A 19617-nucleotide genomic window follows, 5' to 3' on the forward strand; every position below is an offset into this window, starting at 1 on the left:
ATTGAGGACTCAAGACAATAAAGAGCCCATCTGTGTCAAATGGGAAATTGTATTCAAGGGGATTGTAAAAAACGATTTTACTTCCTTGATTTATGTTTACATGCTTGAAAAATAAGTGAAAAGAAGTCCTTGAAACTTTGTGGAAGCATCTCCACCCATATGTGAGATTTCAAATATATATGGAGTAGTTCTAGTGGCTTAAACGTTTAAATCAATTTTGTAATGAAGTGTTTCACTGTGGGCTGGTAGACGCTTGCCAAACCACTATTTCAGTATGAATAACAATGATACATCAATATTTACTATAATGCAGCCTTTGTTTTTTTCTTCATTTTTATTTAATACCTGGAACATTAAATACAATGTAATGTTTAATATCAGGAAATTTATACCAGGAATATCCTTATTCCCATTTTAGTTTGCTCTGAATGAGCAGTACAGTAGACTTTGTGAGTGATATGGCCCAAATGGATTATTGGAAATATGGATCTGACAACTTTTGGCCGTAAAAAAACTTATCTTTGGTGCAACTTGGTACAACTTCCATTTTAAGTTACCAATTAAGTGTCAGAATATGAAGTAGTGCCTATGCCATTGCTGGGGGAAATTGTGTTAATATATCCACTTGTACTAGACTTTTTTGACTTGAGCTTCTTGGCAGAATGTAGCGGCTCTTCATCAGCTGTGCAGAAGATATAGGGACCTATTGAGCTCTGTTGGGACAATTATATTGGGAGGCATTTTGGCAGGAAGGCCCTAGTTGAAAAAGAAATCTTACATAAAAATGCTGAATTGGTTGACAGTGTAAAAATGATTAGCTCTGACTTAGTTTTCTGCTCAAAATATATGGCAGGTGAAGAAGGTTTGCAAGTAGTTGAATTAATATATTTTCAAAATTTTAGTATATACACTACATGGCCAAAAGTATATGGATACCTGACACCCAACATCTCATCCAAAATTATGGGCATTAATAAGAAGTTGTTCCACCCTTTGCTGCTATAACAACCTCCACTCTTCTGGGAAGGCTTTATACTAGATGAGCGATTAGGCCTGACTTGCTTTCCAATTGATCCCGAAGGTGTTGGATGGGGTTGAGGTCAAGGCTATGTGCAGGCTAGTCAAGTTCTTCCAAACTGTTCTTGACAAAATCATTTCTATATTGACCTTGCTGTGTGTCTGGGGGGCATTGTCATGCTGAAACAGTAAAGGGTTCTCCCCAAAATGTTGGGGAAGCACAGAATCATCTAGAATATAGAATGTTATTATATGCTGTAGTATTAAGATTGCCTTCACTGGAACTAAGGGTCCTAGCCCAGACCTTGAAAAACAGCCCAGACCAAGGGCTGTTCAGATACTTTTGTTCATATATTCTCAAGCCAATTCAGTGCAACTAATAATCTTACCTTTATTATTGTGTCACAGGTGGGAAACTGGTATGTATACCACCATAGAAATAAATTAGAATGTGATGCTGACTTTGTGTTGCTACTTAATAGAATTATCTCTCATCTTTTCCATCCAGGCTTTTTCATTTTTATTATTCATTGTCATTCAATCCCATCCGCTCTGTTCTTTTTTATGTCTTTTATCTGCCTTGTTGATATGATACTCTACCAATATATGTAGTGTTTTCCTTTTCAGTTTTGGCTATTATGCAGCAATTAGCAAGGAATCGTTAGCCAGCATCATTCATGGTTACAAATAATTGGATCATAGTGAATGGCAATCCATCTGTTTCGCTCTGAGAAGGATCCTTCAAAACAGCAGAATGAAAAATAAGGAAAAAGAGAGCCATCTGTTGCGTAAATGCCCTTAAATTACCACACAGTGTGGAACATTTTTGAGTGCAAAATCTGTTTGTCTCCCCTGCGTATCATAATTACAATGTAGGAGTGAAGAGAAAATCAGGGACAGATTGACATTCGTGACCATGCTGAGGACTAAATGAGGGAGATGAGATTAGGAACATATCTTCTCTGAATTGGAAAAAAAAGATATCATCAGGATCCTCATGATTCAAATCAACATCATTGTGTTGAGTTAATGAAGTAAAATAATTCTTTTTCAAATTGGTCAGACATTTTTTTTTTAAAAATAATTTCTGATTTTTGATAATACTCTGTGAGGCTTGGGTGCCCTGTCAGTCAGTACTTAATGACACCTTCTTTGGGAGAATTCTCAGCTTCCAGATCTAAGTGGGCTAGAATCACCCAGGTGCATTCACAGTCTGGTAGTTCAGCCAAGATAAATGGGTGGGCCAGGCTACAATTTAGGTGACTGTGGCCCACCGTAGACCATACATCCATACATGGTTGTGCTTCCTTGAAAATCCTTCTAATTCAGAAAATAGAAATATTTTCAGGTCTTCCTGCATGCAATGCATGTTCGACATCTCCCTGCTGTTTCTAAATAATATCCAAGTCAGAGGACAGTGAGGGCCATTCTAAAACCTTACTCTGGCATTCCTTTTAGTTGTGGTTGATTCTGTAGTGTTTTGGATCATTATCTTATTGAAATATCCAAACTCTTTTCAGCTTCAACTTCCTCACTGACTCTGGGACATGAGCTTCTAGGATTTGTTGATATTTAGTTGAATCTATTATTTTTTCCACTTGCACAATATTTCCTGTGAAACTGGCTGCCACACAACTCCAAAGCGTAATAATTCTACTGTCTTGCTTAATGGTTGGTAAGGTGTTCTTTTCTGAAAATGTTATTTTTCGGTTTTCCTTCAAATGGACCTTTTGTGGTTGTGGCCACACAGTACTTTCAGTACTTTTCAGTACTTTTTTACCAAACATCTCTGGCTTATGTAAGTGTTGTATACTTTAGACATTGACTTTTGTGGTGAGATCACAAGAAAGGTTTCCTCCTGAAGGCTCTTCCATGCAGATTTTTTCTATGTAAGCAACACTGCACAGTGAACCAGTGAATCACTATTTCAGTGTCACTAAACCTTTATGCAGTTCCTTTGTATTGATACGTGGGCTTTGCTCTGCATACCTGAAAAGTCTTACAGGCAGTTCTGAGAAATTTTTCTCGATCTTCCCGATCTTGCCTTGCCTATAACGTTCCACATAAGTTTGTAAAAGACTTATCTTTATTTTCACGTCCTCAGTCAGCTGTCAGGAAGAGCCCATGGTTGTTGAGTACACCAAACATCCTGAGAGCTCAGAAGGGTCAGAGTATTTTATTAAGCTCTTATTTAAGTTGTCTTCACCTGCCTTCATTTAAGACCGAATCAAGTTTTGAGTCCTTTTTTTTTTTTTTAAGTATTAGTGGGTCAACCACAAACGAATTGTTATTGGGCATTAAAATCTTCAGAAATACATAAAGATGTCATTTTATATATATATATGTGTGTGTGTGTGTGTGTGTGTGTGTGTATATATATATATATATATATATATAAAACCTTACATGACTGGTCTGGATTGAGTGGTCATGTTGAGCATTAAGAGAAAAACCAGATCACATGCTTATGTGCTTTGCTCATGTGCTTTACTACTGTCTGCAAAGTAATGCTTTACTACTGTCTTGTTTCCTGTGTCTTTTCCTGTGTTTTTCTCTGTGTTATTTGAACCCTTCCAAGATGGCCTGTTTTCCCACAATCCCTTTCGTTGCTTGTGACTCCAGTGGTCCCTTGTTTCTCCGCCCCTCCTCCTCCATCACGTGACTTCTCCTCTACCTCAGGCTCCAGCTGCCAGACGCGAACTTTGGACAGCGGCATCGGGACCTTTCCCCTCCCCGATTCTGTTGCCCGGGCAACCGGTCGGCACCTCACCAAATCTGCGTCCACTCCCGAGCGGGCCCTGGCCACGCCCGTTGAAGCCCCTCAGGATCCTGTCCCGACCCTGCTGCCCAGGTGGAAAGTGCCTTCTCGTCCTGAAACACGCTCCCGCCCCCACAGCGGCGTGGGCGTGTCTCTCTCCGACCCCACTATGACCGGGAGCAAGGACCTGCCTGACCCACAGAGCCGGCTGCCCAAACCCAGCACCTCAGGTAAGGCCCAAAGCACCTACCTGACAACTGCGGTGTGCCATGGGAGCGAGCTGGTGAAGTGCGATTGGCTGAAGGAAGAAATGTGGGAGTGTCCATTGAGTTGAACATGCAATAGCTCTTGAACTACATGCGATAATTTTGAATCAGTTCTTTAAATCTGTTTTGAAAAAATATATATGCACTTATTGGCAATTGTTGAAGACAGTATCATACTGGCATGGCTGGTTATAACATGCTACATCATTTTATGAGAGTAAAGGTAGGCTTTATTGCATATCAATCAAGTGGGACAAAAACATCTTGCTGTGGGTATTACGGCACCTGGTATGGAGAGGTCAAATGTGACATCATTACAAATTGAAAGTGTATGAGTGTGCACTGGTTTGATTTAGATTTGTGTTATTTCAGATTGATTTTAAACCCTTAAAGAACATGTGAAATGTTGTGAAAGCAGTATGGAAGGATGTTCAGTCACATACATGTACCCAGGAATATCCTATTTTTTTTATTGTACAGAGCTAAAAAACACTGTGAATTTAATAAGCCATTGTAATTGATTCACATTTATATTCTCCGACCGGGTGAGAAGCATTTTGTGTAGAGGCCAGCGTTAGTTGGTTTTTGATCTCAGTCCAATGCTAAAAATATGCGTTCGACAAAAAGCTGAAAACAAGTCCTCTTGTTGCTCACAATGTGTTTTTCTGCATGCCTGCCAAGGCGCGTTTGTATTTAACGTGCGCTGAAAGGGGTTGGAGCGGACCGGAGCGAGCAGCAGGGGCTTGACATGCTCCTTTTTACATCTTGGCAGGCTCCCCCGTGCCACAGACGGCTCGCTCATTGCCAGATCCCCCCCTCCCCCCAACCACCATACTTACCTCCCTACGGTTTTCACCTTGCCTCATTTAATCGGAAAACTACCACGCAACCACCCCCCCCCCAAAAAAAAAAAAAAGCAAAACACCCCCTCCCCCCTTGCAAAGCGTTCTTACATCGTTTCAACGGGGGACCCAGCACGATTTACCCTGCAACGGCGGTCCCGATCTCTAAACGCGGCACGTGGCATTCCGCAGCTAGAGGCCGCTTCGGGAGATCGTGCGGAGATCGACGGGGGGGGGGGGGGATGACCGGCCTGGTAATTACGGGTAGCAACCCCCGCCTCACGGAACGGAGCGATTGCAGCCAGACGATATGCGGCCCCGTGCGCGGTGAATGCCTCCTTCCCTGACCTCAATTCCGCCTCTCACCACAGCCGTGATTAGGGCCTGTCATTATAACAAATCGGGGCGAAACATTACAGCAACAGATCACCTAATAAGTGCGGGATAAGATGAAAAAGAACACCCCTGATCTCCATGCAAATTTCTCCCACCGCTGCCAAAAGAGACGCAGTTAATTATACTGTCAGAGAATGCGGTTTTTTTTACATCGAGGAGTGAAAAAGAGCGGTGGAGGAAAAAAAGGATAATCATTGAAATTCTTGGCCGTGATTATGGATGGTGCTTTGTCACTCAAGGTGACAGTGGGCTGCTGCGTATTTGTTTTGCTTGAGTTTTTTTTTTTTTTTTTTTCCCCCGATCCTGTTGCATGCCTAAGACGCCAAGCTGATGTGAGCTATGGACAAACAGGTTCCTAGCAACAGGTCATAAGTGGATGCAGTGGGTTGGGGGTCAAACGGGCCCAAGCGTTGCTTTCCTGATGAACGCCTCCATCCATGGCTGCTTGTTGCTGTGTTTTCCCATGGCTGCTTCTGTATGGGGTCAATATTAGGATCTCATGTCCTGGAAAATCATCCTTTAAGGACACCTTAGTCTGTTCTCTGGAGATCAATATGGTCTGTTTGGGTTTTCTTTTCACCATAAAATCAGAAAATCATTTAGACCCACTAAACCAGCTAAGATGAATTAACTTGACTGTAACCAGCTGCTTAATTGATTGATTAAGTTGTGCGTAGCAGTGAAAAGCAGCAAGCCCTGGGGTTCCTGGAGGACCTGGGCTGGCGGCCCAAGTTACAGTCACTTAATATGTACGTCTAATTCTGGCTTATCCGCAATGAGTCTGAAAGTGTTTGAAATTGGACCCCAGGGACAGTATTTAGTTGGCTGCTCTATACTCAGAACACATCAAGCAAACCATTCTTACAAGTCTGATTCATGAACACTTGTTCAGACACTTTCCCCTTGGTGCGTTTCAGCATGTGAATGGATGAAGAGCTGGTGTTGCTGATTCAGTGTTGCTGCTTGCTCTGAAATGAACCCAGGTGATTTGTTTTTTTACTGACGCCACAGGTTTAATGAACCCGAAGAGGCGGACCCAGAGCGAATCGCAATCAAGCCCCACCCAGACCCCTGGAATCCATGACAACCAGACAGACAAGGGAAAGACCAGCAAGGACCACGCCTTGTCCTCTGTAAGAGCCAATCCCATTCCCCATTCTTTGGGTGTGTCCCTCGTGCTCCTCAGCCACTTTCTGCACTCAGTCAGCAGGTTGGGTGCCACGATCATCCTGGGTTACGAGTTTAAATTATCATGTGTTCAGTAAAATACACTAGTTCATGTATGGCACTACATATGTGCCCAAATGAGAATTTAGCCTGGTTCAACTCTTTGCAGATCACAATACTGTAAACATACATTGAAAAATGTATGTTTTTCAACCAGAATGAAGCGCCATTTTATATTAAGTCAATTTTTTATTTAAACACCAAAATTGTGTTTGGTTTAGATTTAGGATCTTACTGACTGTTTGGTACACACTTGTGAAGGGCCATTTTAATTTAATGTACAATGAATATGTATAAATACATAGACTTATAAACAAAATGTAAATATTTTGAAATAATTTCTCCCCCTCTCTTTTAGAAGGTAAATTGAAGACTGGACTAGTTCTCCCTGCACATTCCTAAGTGCACATTCCTTTGAATTATGACACATGTAGTCTGAAAGATGTAGAGTTTAGCTTTATCAGTGATATGTATATTTAGTAAATGTAATATCATCCATCTTTATTACATTACATAGACTGAGAACTTGAATAAGAACTGGTAGTTTTAACACTAAACAAGATTTGCATTAGCATTCCAGAATATTCTCTCCTTCACTTTATATATGTTGGTGAAAATACGTGTGATTTTATGACTTTGTAAATTGACTTTGCAATTATTTTTATATGCCTGTGACACATTATGAAAGTTCATGATTTTTTTAAAGTGAAATGTCCGCTTTTTTAACAAATTGCTGCAATTAATGAAAATAACTCTTAGACGCATAGCAGCAAGGATCAGTGTGAGTGTGTGTTTGGTAGTAGAGGGGCTCATAGCAGGATCAGTGTCAGTGTGCTTTTGGTGAGTTAATTTCTGTTGAACACGTGGCATTTAGCAGGGGGAGAGAGGGGAGTTGGCATCAGTATTGAAGCCTCTGTCTCCCCAAAGGGTAGGTATATTGTATAAAGCCGGTCTTAAAGTCCCTTGTCTTGTCTGGTGTGTGGAACAGGACCGGGCTCTCCACGTGTGCACGTACTCCGGCAGCAGCGGCAGTGAGGTGGAAACCGGCCCCGAGGACGACACCTCTGTGACACGCCCCTCCCGTGAGACTCCGCCCCCGAAACCCAAGAACAACAAACCAGGTGGGTCAGTGAGATTGTATTGCTGAATGCACGTCCATGCATTTGAACCTGTGAGGTTTTTCTGTTCTGTTCTCCCTTGGTTACATAAGCCTCTTTCTGAAGGAAATGACTATAATTGAGATGTTTTTGCTCACATTTTGTCCCTTAAGGCCATGATTTTCAAATGATTAGGACTGCTCAGAATAAGACATTGTGTATAATGTAAAGATAATCTACCACCAAAATATTGCATCTGTCTTACTACCTTCAGGCAGCTGAATGCATTCCAAGTTTTACATAACACACCTGCAGGTTAAGTTCTGAAGTCTTGGTGGCTCATCCGGCTAAGGCACTGTTCCGGTGCATGGACGGGCCCCACGCTCTGGTGTAGACTGTGGCCGGCAGCCCCGCAGGGTGACACACAGCTGGCTCTAGTGTCACCCAGGGCTGGGAGTGTTGTAGTCTACCAGCATGTCTCCTATAACCCTCATCACAGCTCCCAGTGGGGGTCGCTGGTGAGTCTCATCACTCGCCAGCAACCCCCACTGGTCAATCACAACCCACATGTTCTTTTCTGGATTTAAACTCTAGGTGTCTTCCTCCAGCTCAACTCATGGCATGAGCCTGACTTGTGAACTGTGGGGCAATAAGAAGTCGCAGCTTATGTCTGTGCTGACAGGAATCGACAGCTTAAGTTTCAATGAACATGATTGGACATTCCAAATTGTAGAAAAAAAGGAGGGGAAAAAACACATTTAAAATAAAAATCTATGGATTATAATTGATATTGTAATGAGCTGTAGAATGTAATTTTCTGTCATCATTAGCATTGTATTTCAGCCCTTCACTGATTTTATCCCTATTTATTCTTCCTTTTGAGTAAATTGAAAAACTTTTTCACAAGACTTTTTCTTTGCGTCATTTTGATTGATTTTTTTTTCATTTGTAATGAAATGTTTTCAGCAATTCCACTGTAAATACTGTGTACAGAACACGTCACAGCTTTTGTATAACTTAGTTTCTGGTGAGCCAAGAGCAAGATTCAGTGAGGCTGGGCTGAATTTTTGGCCAATCATTCTCTGCAGTTGACCAGGAGGGGATGAAGAGGAGCAGCGTGGGTAACCGGCTGTCAATCATGGACTACTACCAACAGGAAGTGTTCTCGCATTTTGAGGAGGAGCAAACAGCCGTCCCGCAGTACAGCTCGCCAGGCACTGAGGGCAACGCTGGAGATCCCCAAAGTGTGAGTCTTGTGTCCTTGTGTCCTACCACCATACGATGCGCTGATTGTTCCTCCCACTCTCACACGAATGTGCCATTTTAGCCTGATGCGTGTGCTTTCTGCACTGGCACACAAAGGCATCCAATCAGGTTTCGTTTGTCATTAATCTGAATCTTAACCTACACACGTTAGTGAACGTTTGCTTAAAAAATGGGGAACTTAGATTTGATTTAATCTGAGCCTGAAGTGTGGGGAAGAGTCACTGGCTTGTGTAGGGACAGGTGTATTGGAGCATAATTGATGATTCTTCAGATGGCTGACCAGCTGGTCTAGGATCCATCACATTGTCTGTTCGTCAAATGGCGTGACGCACTTCCTTATGACAGCTTGCAGAACAGGCATTTTTATGGAATGTCAAGAAAGAACAGTAGTCTTATCAGTGGAATGTATTTAAAGCTGAAAAAGGCTAATCTAATTGTGTCCACCCCGTGAATAGACCGTCTCAGAGCTCTTAGGCTTATTAGCTTGGCAGCCAGTCAGAAATATTGAAAAAGGTCCATCCCAAATCTCCATTAAACGTTGTTTATATTATCAAAATGTATGCACGCGTTCGGCGCACTGCATAAAAAATTATCATGTGTTTACGTCTGATTCAATCAATTCATGTCTGATCCCAGTAGCTCCATTAGCGAGAGACTTCTTAGACTACTGCTGAGGAAAATGTCCTTGTGGTGGAGAGCATTTCCCACTTCCGTCTATGCATTATTTTAGCGCTCGTGCGTATCTGCAAACAGGCCCGGTGGGGCCGTGTCAGGGCCCTGGTGTTTATTAACTTTTCAGTGAGGCGGAGGGCAGTTTGTTTGTGCGTGGGGACCGGACCCGGTCACACGAGAGCACAGTGCCAGCTGCATGATTTATGGCCTTCCCTGGAAACAGCGGGGGAAGATGTCTCCACAAAACGGCTCACTTTAGAATATGTGGAATACATACTTCTGCTCAGTAGGAAATATCTAAGTGAATGTGGAGTGGAGCACTAACCTGATCTCCTTTTTCAGGTGTTCAGAGGGGACAGTTCAACTAATTCAATAATTAACTATGTGATTACATTGTAGCAATTCTATATTTGCAGATAGTTACCGTTATGGAATATTAATAGCATGAAGCTTGCAGAATTATTCGTGTCATTTGAATAACCCCAGCACCTCCCTGAACCAAGCCTGAACCTTTCAGTATAATCGCATTAGTTATGCAGCAATTGCTTCTTGAAAAACAGTGAGGCTGTTTGTTTACATTTGCAGAACCCTTACTTTTCCGCATACTGTCTAATTACAGTGCATTACACTGTAATCACAAGGTCATCTTACCTGCGCTGTACACAAAGTGTGCTGATCTCAGGTGCTGACAGACTGCCGTGGCAGTCACAATGAGAAATTTCTGGGTTTTTTTCCACCACAGGATGGCTTTGTTTGCACTGCGGAGGCGAATTGTCCCAACCGGAATTTTCCGTAGCGAAAGCCGCGTAATTGCATAAGATTCCCTGTCCCCGCTGCGTCACATGACATTTACCGGCACGTAGCTAACTTCACAGTAACAGCACGGGGTGGGGGGGGGGTCGAAGCGTGCACATGCAGAAAACGTCTCTCCACTCAGGGGACCAAGAGGAAGCTGCTGTGATGTTAAAACAGCAGAAAAGGGGGGCGGATTAAATGGTCATTTAGACAACTGGAGCTTTTCTCTCTAAAGTAACAGTACGAATTATCATAACAGTGTTTTCAAGGGGAGCTGCAGACCTTTTATCCAATCATGTATCCAAAAACCGTTTTTGACAGTATTGTGCAATTAAACAAGAATGCTCATGTAAATTATTTTGAGCCACTAGCAACAGAAATCTTTTTAATTCTCTTGAAAGAAACATTTGTTTCATGATTTAAAAAAAAACCCACCATCAATGTATTTGACAGTCATAATTACTGAATATAATCAGAATTATTTCTTACAATATAAAATGACTAAATGTGGAATGCACCGATAAAGCTATTGTTTGTCACAGTTACGGAAAATGGGCCGATCCCTATTAAAATTGGCAAGCTTGTTAAACCAGGATGTACAGGCTCATGATTGTGATCAGTTCATCAGAAACTTCTTGGTCTTCTCTGTTTATAGCTTGCTGCTCCTCATTAACCAATTTGAAGAGGTGGGTGGGGTGTGTTGGAGGGGGAAGGGGCAAAGTCATCCTGTCTGCTAAGCCAGGGTAATTGTCAGAGACTTGCTAGTTGTATGCAACCCAAACAGCCCTTTTTTGGAGCCGAATTGAAATGCACAGCCATGCTGGAGGATTCTCAGTAGGTAGAGTAATTGCCCAGGGCTGTGTGTCTGCCCAGCATTCAGTCTGTGTGCTGTGTGTGTGTGTGCTTGTGCCTGCGTGTGTGTATGCATGTGTGTGTGTGTGTGCTTGTGCCTGCGTGTGTGTATGCATGTGTGTGGTGTGCATGCATGTTGATGTGTGTGTGTGCACGCGTGCGTGTGTGTGTGGGTATGTGTTGTGTGCATGTGCGTGCACATTCACACACACGCAGACCACACGCGCATGCACATAACTAAAAACGCAAACCTAAATAAGTACGCACACATCGACACTGACACGTGCACGGATACACACACGCACATACACACACGCACACACAGACACACTTGCATGCGCGCACACACATGCACACACACACTTAAGGATGCTGTCTGTCTGTGATGTTTATGGTAGGGCATGTTCCCATAGTAAGGCTGATGGGCATTTTGGCAAAGACTGGGCTCAGGTCACAGTCTGTTCCTTATCAGCCCAGCCTGTCCACAGTAGAATTGCCACATTACATACAGTCAGTGTAGTGGGGTGCCACATGTCCCACTGTTTTTCTTCTCACCAGGGCAAAATGAGAATAGAAACACTGATTTAAAAATTGCACAGAGGCGAAATCAATGAGCTTGTTGCAGACAAAACTCAAGTACAACAGGTTTGGTTTCCTTCAAGAAAGTCGAAGGAACAAGTAGCGTGTGTGTGTGCATGTGTATGCACATGTCTGTGCGTGTGCCTGTGTGCATGTGTGTGTGTGTGCATGGGTGTGTGTGTTTGTGTGTGCATGTCTGTGTGCATGTGTGTGGAAGCATGTTTTAGTATTTTGGTATTTGTGTGTCTATTTGAGGGAAGAATGGAGGAAGGGGAAATGATTTTGAGGTCAAAGCTGTGCAAAAGAAGCTACATATTGAAGGTGAAGGATCAGAGGTTTGAGAGTAGAGATCACGCCTGCATCAAAGAAAAACCTTTGAAAATAGGGAATGACAGCATGGCTAACCATTAGAATAATGATGTGCAATGATGGAATGGTTTCAGTGTAAATTCTTAAAATATGATCAGAATGATTTTAACCATGGATGAACATTTCCAAGATTGTTATTTTTAGCTGAACTCATATTAAAACTACCATTTTCTCTTCAGCGAGTTGATATTAAATCGATGAATCTGCTTGAAATTACCTTTTACGAGCAAGGGTGCAAGATTCCACAATACGCCCTGAACAGTTATGAATAATAAAGGCTTGTCATGCTCTGTAATTAAGTAACTGCATCAATGCTTAATGCAGATTATTAATATCTCACTATTTAAAGCACAACTGTCTTCCAGTAGTACTGTGACATATTGCAGGTTACCAACTTCTCATGTTCATCCCACCGCAAGCACTTCCAGGAAATCAGGAAGGTGTGTGTGAATGCGTGTGTAAGTGTGAGTTTGAGTGTGTGTGTGTTTGAATGTGAGTGTGAGTGTGCATGTGACTGAGTGTGAGTGTCAGTGTGCATGTGACTGAGTGTGAGTGTCAGTGTGCATGTGACTGAGTGTGAGTGTCAGTGTGCATGTGCGTGTGTGAGTGTCAGTGTGCATGTGACTGAGTGTGAGTGTCAGTGTGCATGTGCGTGTGTGAGTGTCAGTGTGCATGTGACTGAGTGTGAGTGTCAGTGTGCATGTGCGCATGTGAGTGTCAGTGTGCATGTGCGAGTGTCAGTGTGCATGTGACTGAGTGTCAGTGTGCATGTGCGCGTGCGCGTATTGAGTGCTTATCAGTGATGCTGCTGGCTGGTTCAGGCAGTTTGGGAAGGGGCCGGCGGTGTGATTTAAGTGCCTTTAATAACCTTTCACAAGCACTCAGGAGAGTGATGTGAACTTTGGCGGTTCCCATCAGTGGTCCCCTCGGCCCACGCTGGCCCCCATTCATCATCCCGACACCTCCTGACAGCTCCGCTAGCGGCCGTCCTCCTCTTCCTCACCCCCCTCCCCTCCCCCCGCTTCCCTCCTGTCCCGTGCCTGATCTGTAATAAAGATTGGCCCCGCCCCAGGAATGACTGGGGGAAACTGCCTGGCTCCGCCCTTTCTGTGGCAGGGGTCAAGGAGGGGAAAAGAGATGTGTCCCTCTGCCTCTCATTCCTCCTTACCTGGATGTTTAGTTTTCCTGTGATTGGAGGAAGCTGGACCCCAATACAATAGCATGACTGTCTGACTGACTTGCTTGCTGTAGTACTTCACGAGTAAGTGATTTTTCTGACCAACTAGCTGATTGACTCATTGGCCCACTGACTGTCTCACTCACTGGTCAAGTGACCAGCTCCCGCAGTAGCGGCATTCCACCACTAGAGCCCAGTAAAGCACTCGCAAGAGGATTTAGCATTGGCTGCATTCTGTTGTGTACACACATGACCCTGTCAATTAAGAATGTTCCATTGCCTTGCACTGGACCTATATTCAGTCACAAATCATCCTTAACTGTAAGTCATGATTAAACACATTTTATTTCTCCCACAATTACAGTTTCGTGAGTTCAGCAATCATCAGCACTAATTAAAATTAAGCCTAACCCTAATGCAGTTCTGTCCAGATGACAAGAGTTTCTGACATTATTTGTGTACCAAATTTTCCCTGCAGTAATGTCCTTACATTCCAGACATTGCCAGTCCTCAGCAGTACAGAATGATATGGATGTTCAGAAGCTGTCTGCCATTAAGGAGAAGGCAAACTAAAAACAGCATTATATTTTAAATATAATGAAAACCTTTGCTCTGTAGTCCACTCTATGTGTTGATTCAGACCTTGTCCCTGATTGGAGCATGTTTTTGCTTGTAGTCCTGCGTAGCGAGTTGCCAGACTGATAGTGCTGTTTGGCTGCTCCCCCGGCTCCCCCTCGCTGTGTGTGAATGGTGGCTGGCACTTTCCCCTTGCTGGAAAGCCAAGCTGAGCCGAAGAGAATGCCGTTATGGAGTGAATGGCGAAGGCAGCCAGTTGGCTCGCCAGCCTCTTCCTCCTCCTCCGCTGCCTGTCGCCTGGCTCCCTCGCTCCCGCACCGTGAAAACACCCCCTCTCTCCAAACCGCGGTGACTCGCAGCGGCACACAGAAATCCGTTAATGCGTGGCGCGATAACGCGTAGCCGATCCACTGGGTGAATGGAGCATGCGGTCGCAAACTGTGCTGCAAATAGAGATTTTACACTTTTAACAGTGGATGAGCTGGGCATGCCACCATACCATTTAGTGTGGTGGTGGGAAATGTCCTATGCATAATGATTTTTTTCTGTGTAGTTTATCCGTCCATTAACATAAAATGTAATTCCATTTGATAACGTGCCCGCATCTCAATTTTGACGATGGGAGTCTCTTGCCTTTTGCAAAGAAAGGCAAAGGGCTGTTGTTTTAACCCTTCTGCCTGGCATATGCAAGATATGCTACAGTAGATGTTACCATAGAGATAACAGCATTTATGTTGTTCATTTCTTCATATGAAATCATCTTTCTTCCCTGTAGATTTTATAACCATCCTTTAGAAGGTAGATGGACCAAAAATTGCATGTCTTTTGGCAGATAGTCTTTCCCAAATGGTTGTAAATTTATTTTCCCTTTCAGATTGTTGAATCTAAAATCCCACCATTATCCAATCTTTATTCTTTTGTGTTGAACTTAGATTCAGCAGTCTACAGTTTTTAGTTGAGGTAATTTTTTATTGCCTTACAATTTTATCTCTTCCTGTCTCCCCCTGACAATCTGCATATGCGTGTTGTGGGTTCATGTGTTTGACGTGTCTTTGTGGTGTGTGTGTGTGTGTGTGTGTAAGTACTTTGTGTCATGAACAATGGTAGCTTTCTCCTTGGTGCCATAGCTCGTGAAGACAATTTAAAACATGTTTTAGAAATCCCCTCTGGTTTACTTCACGTTTATTAAGTCATATGTCCCACATGTCAGGTTCTTCTCCTGTGGATTCATACATCATCGTCTCTGGGTCTTACCCCGCCCCTGTCTTCAGAGGAGCAAAACATTTCATTATTTGCCACCGAACCTTTGCATCCAGAAGCCTTTTTTACGGCGTTCTGCAGAATGAAGTCGATCGTTGGAAAGGTTCTCAGATACAGCCCCCTCCCAGGCTGCTCCCCTCACCCAAGTAATTGTGTTTTGCGGAATCAAGCCCAATCAGAGATAAGGACCTCTCTCCCACCGTAAGAGAATAGATCCCTGTGCTGTCTGGAAAACAGGAGGGGCGCCAGTTGTCATTCCTCAGCGTCACTGGCTGCGCACACTAATCACCGCTCACAATCACGCACAACAAGCTGCTGCCCCCGCGTTCGCTCCTGCAACGCAAATCACCGCCAGCAAAGCGCACAGAACGGCTTCTGCCCTGTCAACACAACTTAATAGAAGCCAGATACCTTCTCGCTCTCTGTCATTATTTTGTCATGTTTTTCTCTTTTTTTTTTTTTACTGTTTTTTAAATGAAATACAGTCAGTATCTCACATTTTTTACCTGGAGGTGCAGCATTCTGTGGTAAAAACACACATTTCTCTAATGGGACATGATTGCTTTAAATGTTTGATGCTTTTGTAGTTTTTTATCTTTTACTCTTGTCGTCAGTGTTTCGATCATTACGGTTCATTAATAAGCCTGTTATGAAGAGCTTGGCGCATTGTGCATATATTTTGCAGTCATTACACTGGAAGGAGACACTTTGGGATGTAGATTTTGATGCTGACATAGAATGTACATGGATGTGCTTTGTTCTCCGAGTTGAATCGTACCCGAACACCGGCAGCGGCAGATTTCATCCGTCCCAGCGATCAGCAATCACTCGGTCAGCCACCGCACAAAACATCTCAACTGTGAGCGCCTCACATCAACTGACAAGCCAATCTCTTAGCAGAGAAACAGAAAGGAGCACAGCAACAAAAGAGAAGCGCAAATTAAGGTGCTCTCAAGGTCAAATGTTACCCAACGACGAATGGCAAAGTCCCACAATCTGTAAAAGCACGAGGCGCCAAAAAAAGAGAAGTACATAGCATCGTATTTTCCATGTTACTCTCGATATTGCTTCGGGCTAGCATCGCCTCCATTAATGTACGGGGAGGGCTGTAAATATGCGGTTGTTCCTCATTTCAGTCTTTGACCCCCTTTGACCCTCGTCGTAAGCATTTGGAGGTGCTTATTTCTGCGGGAGAATAAGCTCCCGCCTCAGGTATTGACTTTTTGAGGTGGATATCAGATCAGATCAAGATGAGTTCACCGCTGTTTAGCGACTCCCCCCCCCCCCCCCCCCCATCACCAAATCAGTGCATTTCTGATCGTCTCACCCACCCCCACCTCCACCATTTGCAGCCAGAAGAAGAAGGTTATTGATAAGGTCCCAGTGTATCCCAGACATATGCATGCTCTTGTCATGTGATTATGGGCGGGGGAGGGGAGGGGTGGTGTAGGGGAATCCGATCACTTGTATTATCACAGAATGATGCAGGTGATCGGAGTATCCTGAATTTGAAGAAAGGAAGATAGGGTGGGTAGTGGGAATTGCCAGCAAATTTCACTGCTACCTATTTGATGATTTGCCAACAAGTCCAAATCCTTGCATGTTTGGCTATTGGTTTTCCTTGGAAAATGGTGGAATTCTATCAAGAGGGAAACACAGCACAAAAAGTGTAATAATGCCATTACCTGGGAAAGTGGTCTATGTAATGTTCCCATCGACACTGACAGAGCTGTGGTTTGACATTGGGTCCTGCAGGTAATCTCAGGATTACAGTTGCTGTGGTGTGATTTGAGAGAAAAAGAAAAGCATGCATGTCTGAGGGCTGTTAAATGAGAATGTAGCAGGTTGAGGGTGGACTCAAGGCTTGTGCTTTCAACGTTTGCATTATTTGTTGCCAACTGAAGTTAAAGTTCAGATTCAAGACAGGCAGTTTAGCTTGGAGGTGTTTTTCTCCTTATTTTCCTTGATGAGCAGCTACTGAAAATGCTTCTCTGACCTCATACATAACAGCCCTCTGGAGAGGTACATTTATTTTTTCTTTTCTTGGAATGGTATATTTTCAGGGGCTACCTGGGTCATTGTAGCTTAGCTCTGTAATAAAAATCAGAATCATTAGTAATTGGTGGTTGTGAATTCAGAAGCCCCCCAATGTGATGTCAGATGGTTTGAAATGGGTCATCAACTAAGGCCAAGTTTTGGATAAAAGTGGCCGTGTTTTCGTTTTGGATAAAAGCGTCTGCCAAATAAATGTCATGAAAATGTAATGTAAGTTATTTCAGTGGATGGACTTTGACCATAAACCAGTAAAACATGTTTTGATAATAAAACACACACGCATGCACGCACACACCCACACACACAAAAACTGCTGTTGTTTGGGAACAGGTTTTGGAGGCTCAGAGGTAATTTCTGACAGCAGTCATTTCTTACAGAGTGACTCATTATTCTTTTAACATTAGGATTCCACCAGAGAGGTTGGCCAAACATATCCATTTATCATTTTTTGTTTTTATTAGTGGCAGTTGTCAAAACATTCCACAGTGTTTAATTCCCTATGGTAGAATGGGGAACAATTTGTGGTTGGAAAACGGGACAAGAGATTTACTGTATGAGAACTTCATAAAGCTTCCAAAACTCTCAACAAATAATAAACAAACTTTAGGAAACACACATTTCATTTGACATACTTTACTAAATGGCACTGTATAATCATCTATATCATAACTAACACTGCTATGACGTGATGTTAAGTCTTATTTGACATGTAAGACTGTGACAATCTTTTGATTGTTTAAAGTGCTTATTAATATAAAGGTCTTATGAATGTGTTATGAAAGTGTATGTATGTATTTTATGAAAAGTGTTAAAATGTTTTTTTTACCATATTGTTTAAAAATATCGTTTATAAAAATTTTGCAGCTTTCTCTCACATCATTTTACAAAGTTGGTAGTCTTTTGTAATCAATAATTCTCTACAGTGTGTAATTAAGTATAATTAAATAGAATTCTAATTAGACTTTGCGGAATGGTTGGTTCAATTTTCATTTTGGCAATGAGGAAATAAATGGAATGCATGAACAATATTCTACTTTGCTTTAATATTTTGTAGAATGCTTGAAGAATATTCTACTTCATTTTAATATTTTGCGGGATAAAATTAGCTTGAGTTTCCTTTCTTTTTGGTCTTGTTGCAGTTGTCTGCTCAGTTAAGTTTATGCCGGTGACCATTAAATTACAAGTGTTTATTTGTTTTTTTCATTTCTACATTTAGATTGCTGTTTTAAATTACCCATATGGCCCCATTCCCCATATCTGAAGGAGTGCCAAGTCCAATCCTTTGTATATATATTGGAGGCAAGTGTACATTTTCAAGTTTTTGCTTGGGCGGTTATGCAACTTTCTAACAAAACAGTGGGCATAAATACGATGCATGCACTAAAAAACAGTCTGATTGCAACGAAAGCTCTCAGGCGTATGAGGCATTACGTCTTTAAAATCAAGCTGAGTGCTTCTAGTGTTTGCCCTTCTCATTTAGTAGCCTTTACTGTAGCTCTGAGTGCTGAATAAATGAATAACACCAGGCTTCGTCTCCTCCCCCTGCAGAAAACCAAGGGGCCGGACGAGACCACGGGCACGAAGAAGAGGACGCGTTTCTCCAGAGTCTCCCTGGAGTCTCTCAACAAGCTGAACAGCAACGGCGGGGGGGTCGTCCCAGACGGTCAGAGGAGGGCCGGCGAGGAGAAACCCCCCAGGGACGGGGTGGAGCGGGGCCAAACCGGCACGGCCCCGTCCAGAGTGGACAACCTGGGGTCCCTGAGCGACTCCCTGTACGACAGCTTCTCTTCCTGCACCAGCCAGGGGTCCAACGACGTGTAGAGCCACCCGGACACCTCATCTGTCCCGCCAACGAAGCACTTAAACCGAGAGCAGCGCAGACTCTGTGAGGACAACATGTCCACGCTGAACAGAGAGGAGCATGCTGGGGGGAGAAAGGACAACACTACATGAAATCTGCCAGGTTAATGCGGTTTTTAATCTCGATCCCGTTTGGGGATTCATTACCGTTGCACTGTAATAAATACTGTACAATGTTTCCTTGGAATTGTAAGTGAAATATAGTTGTAGCAACTATGACCACAAGGAACAGAAAGCAATACAAATGGACCACCCGGTGCCGACGCCCACATTTGCAAATTAGAACATCTGAAGTGACATGAAAAAATGCCTTATTTTCCCTCCCTTTATTAGTTTATGTGAATTTACATAAGTACATTGAGGGCAAATGTTACTGTTGAATGCGGTACTACGGAAGCTACAGAATCTTATGAGATATGAAGAGCAGGAAATGTAGATGTGTGCTATTGACTGGTGGAATGGTGTCAAGATGTGCATATCTGCATAGCTATGAGAAGACATAAACAGCTCTCCAACCCTCCCCATATTCTTCTTAACTTTGTTGAGCAGACTT

The 19617-nt window shown here is 43.0% G+C and overlaps 1 protein-coding gene across 5 annotated transcripts in view; it reads left to right on the forward strand.

Annotated features, from left to right (window-relative positions):
- LOC135240391 (nck-associated protein 5-like) overlaps positions 1-19134 on the forward strand; it is a 186524-nt gene extending 167390 nt beyond the window's left edge. For 3 of the 5 annotated variants that reach the window (XM_064309802.1, XM_064309801.1, XM_064309803.1), the window contains 5 exons: positions 3697-4005; positions 6291-6412; positions 7495-7627; positions 8692-8849; positions 18753-19134. In XM_064309802.1, coding sequence (XP_064165872.1) covers positions 3697-4005; positions 6291-6412; positions 7495-7627; positions 8692-8849; positions 18753-19025 — 995 coding nt within the window. In that variant the 3' untranslated portion in view covers positions 19026-19134. Of the gene's footprint in view, positions 1-3696; positions 4006-6290; positions 6413-7494; positions 7628-8691; positions 8850-18420; positions 18504-18752 lie in introns of those variants that run through there. The other 2 variants (XM_064309804.1, XR_010325670.1) reach the window with 2 other exon arrangements.
- The last annotated feature ends 483 nt before the right edge of the window (positions 19135-19617 follow it).

The sequence above is a fragment of the Anguilla rostrata genome, chromosome 15 (assembly GCF_018555375.3).
Source record: "Anguilla rostrata isolate EN2019 chromosome 15, ASM1855537v3, whole genome shotgun sequence".
Classification (NCBI taxonomy): Eukaryota; Metazoa; Chordata; class Actinopteri; order Anguilliformes; family Anguillidae; genus Anguilla; species Anguilla rostrata.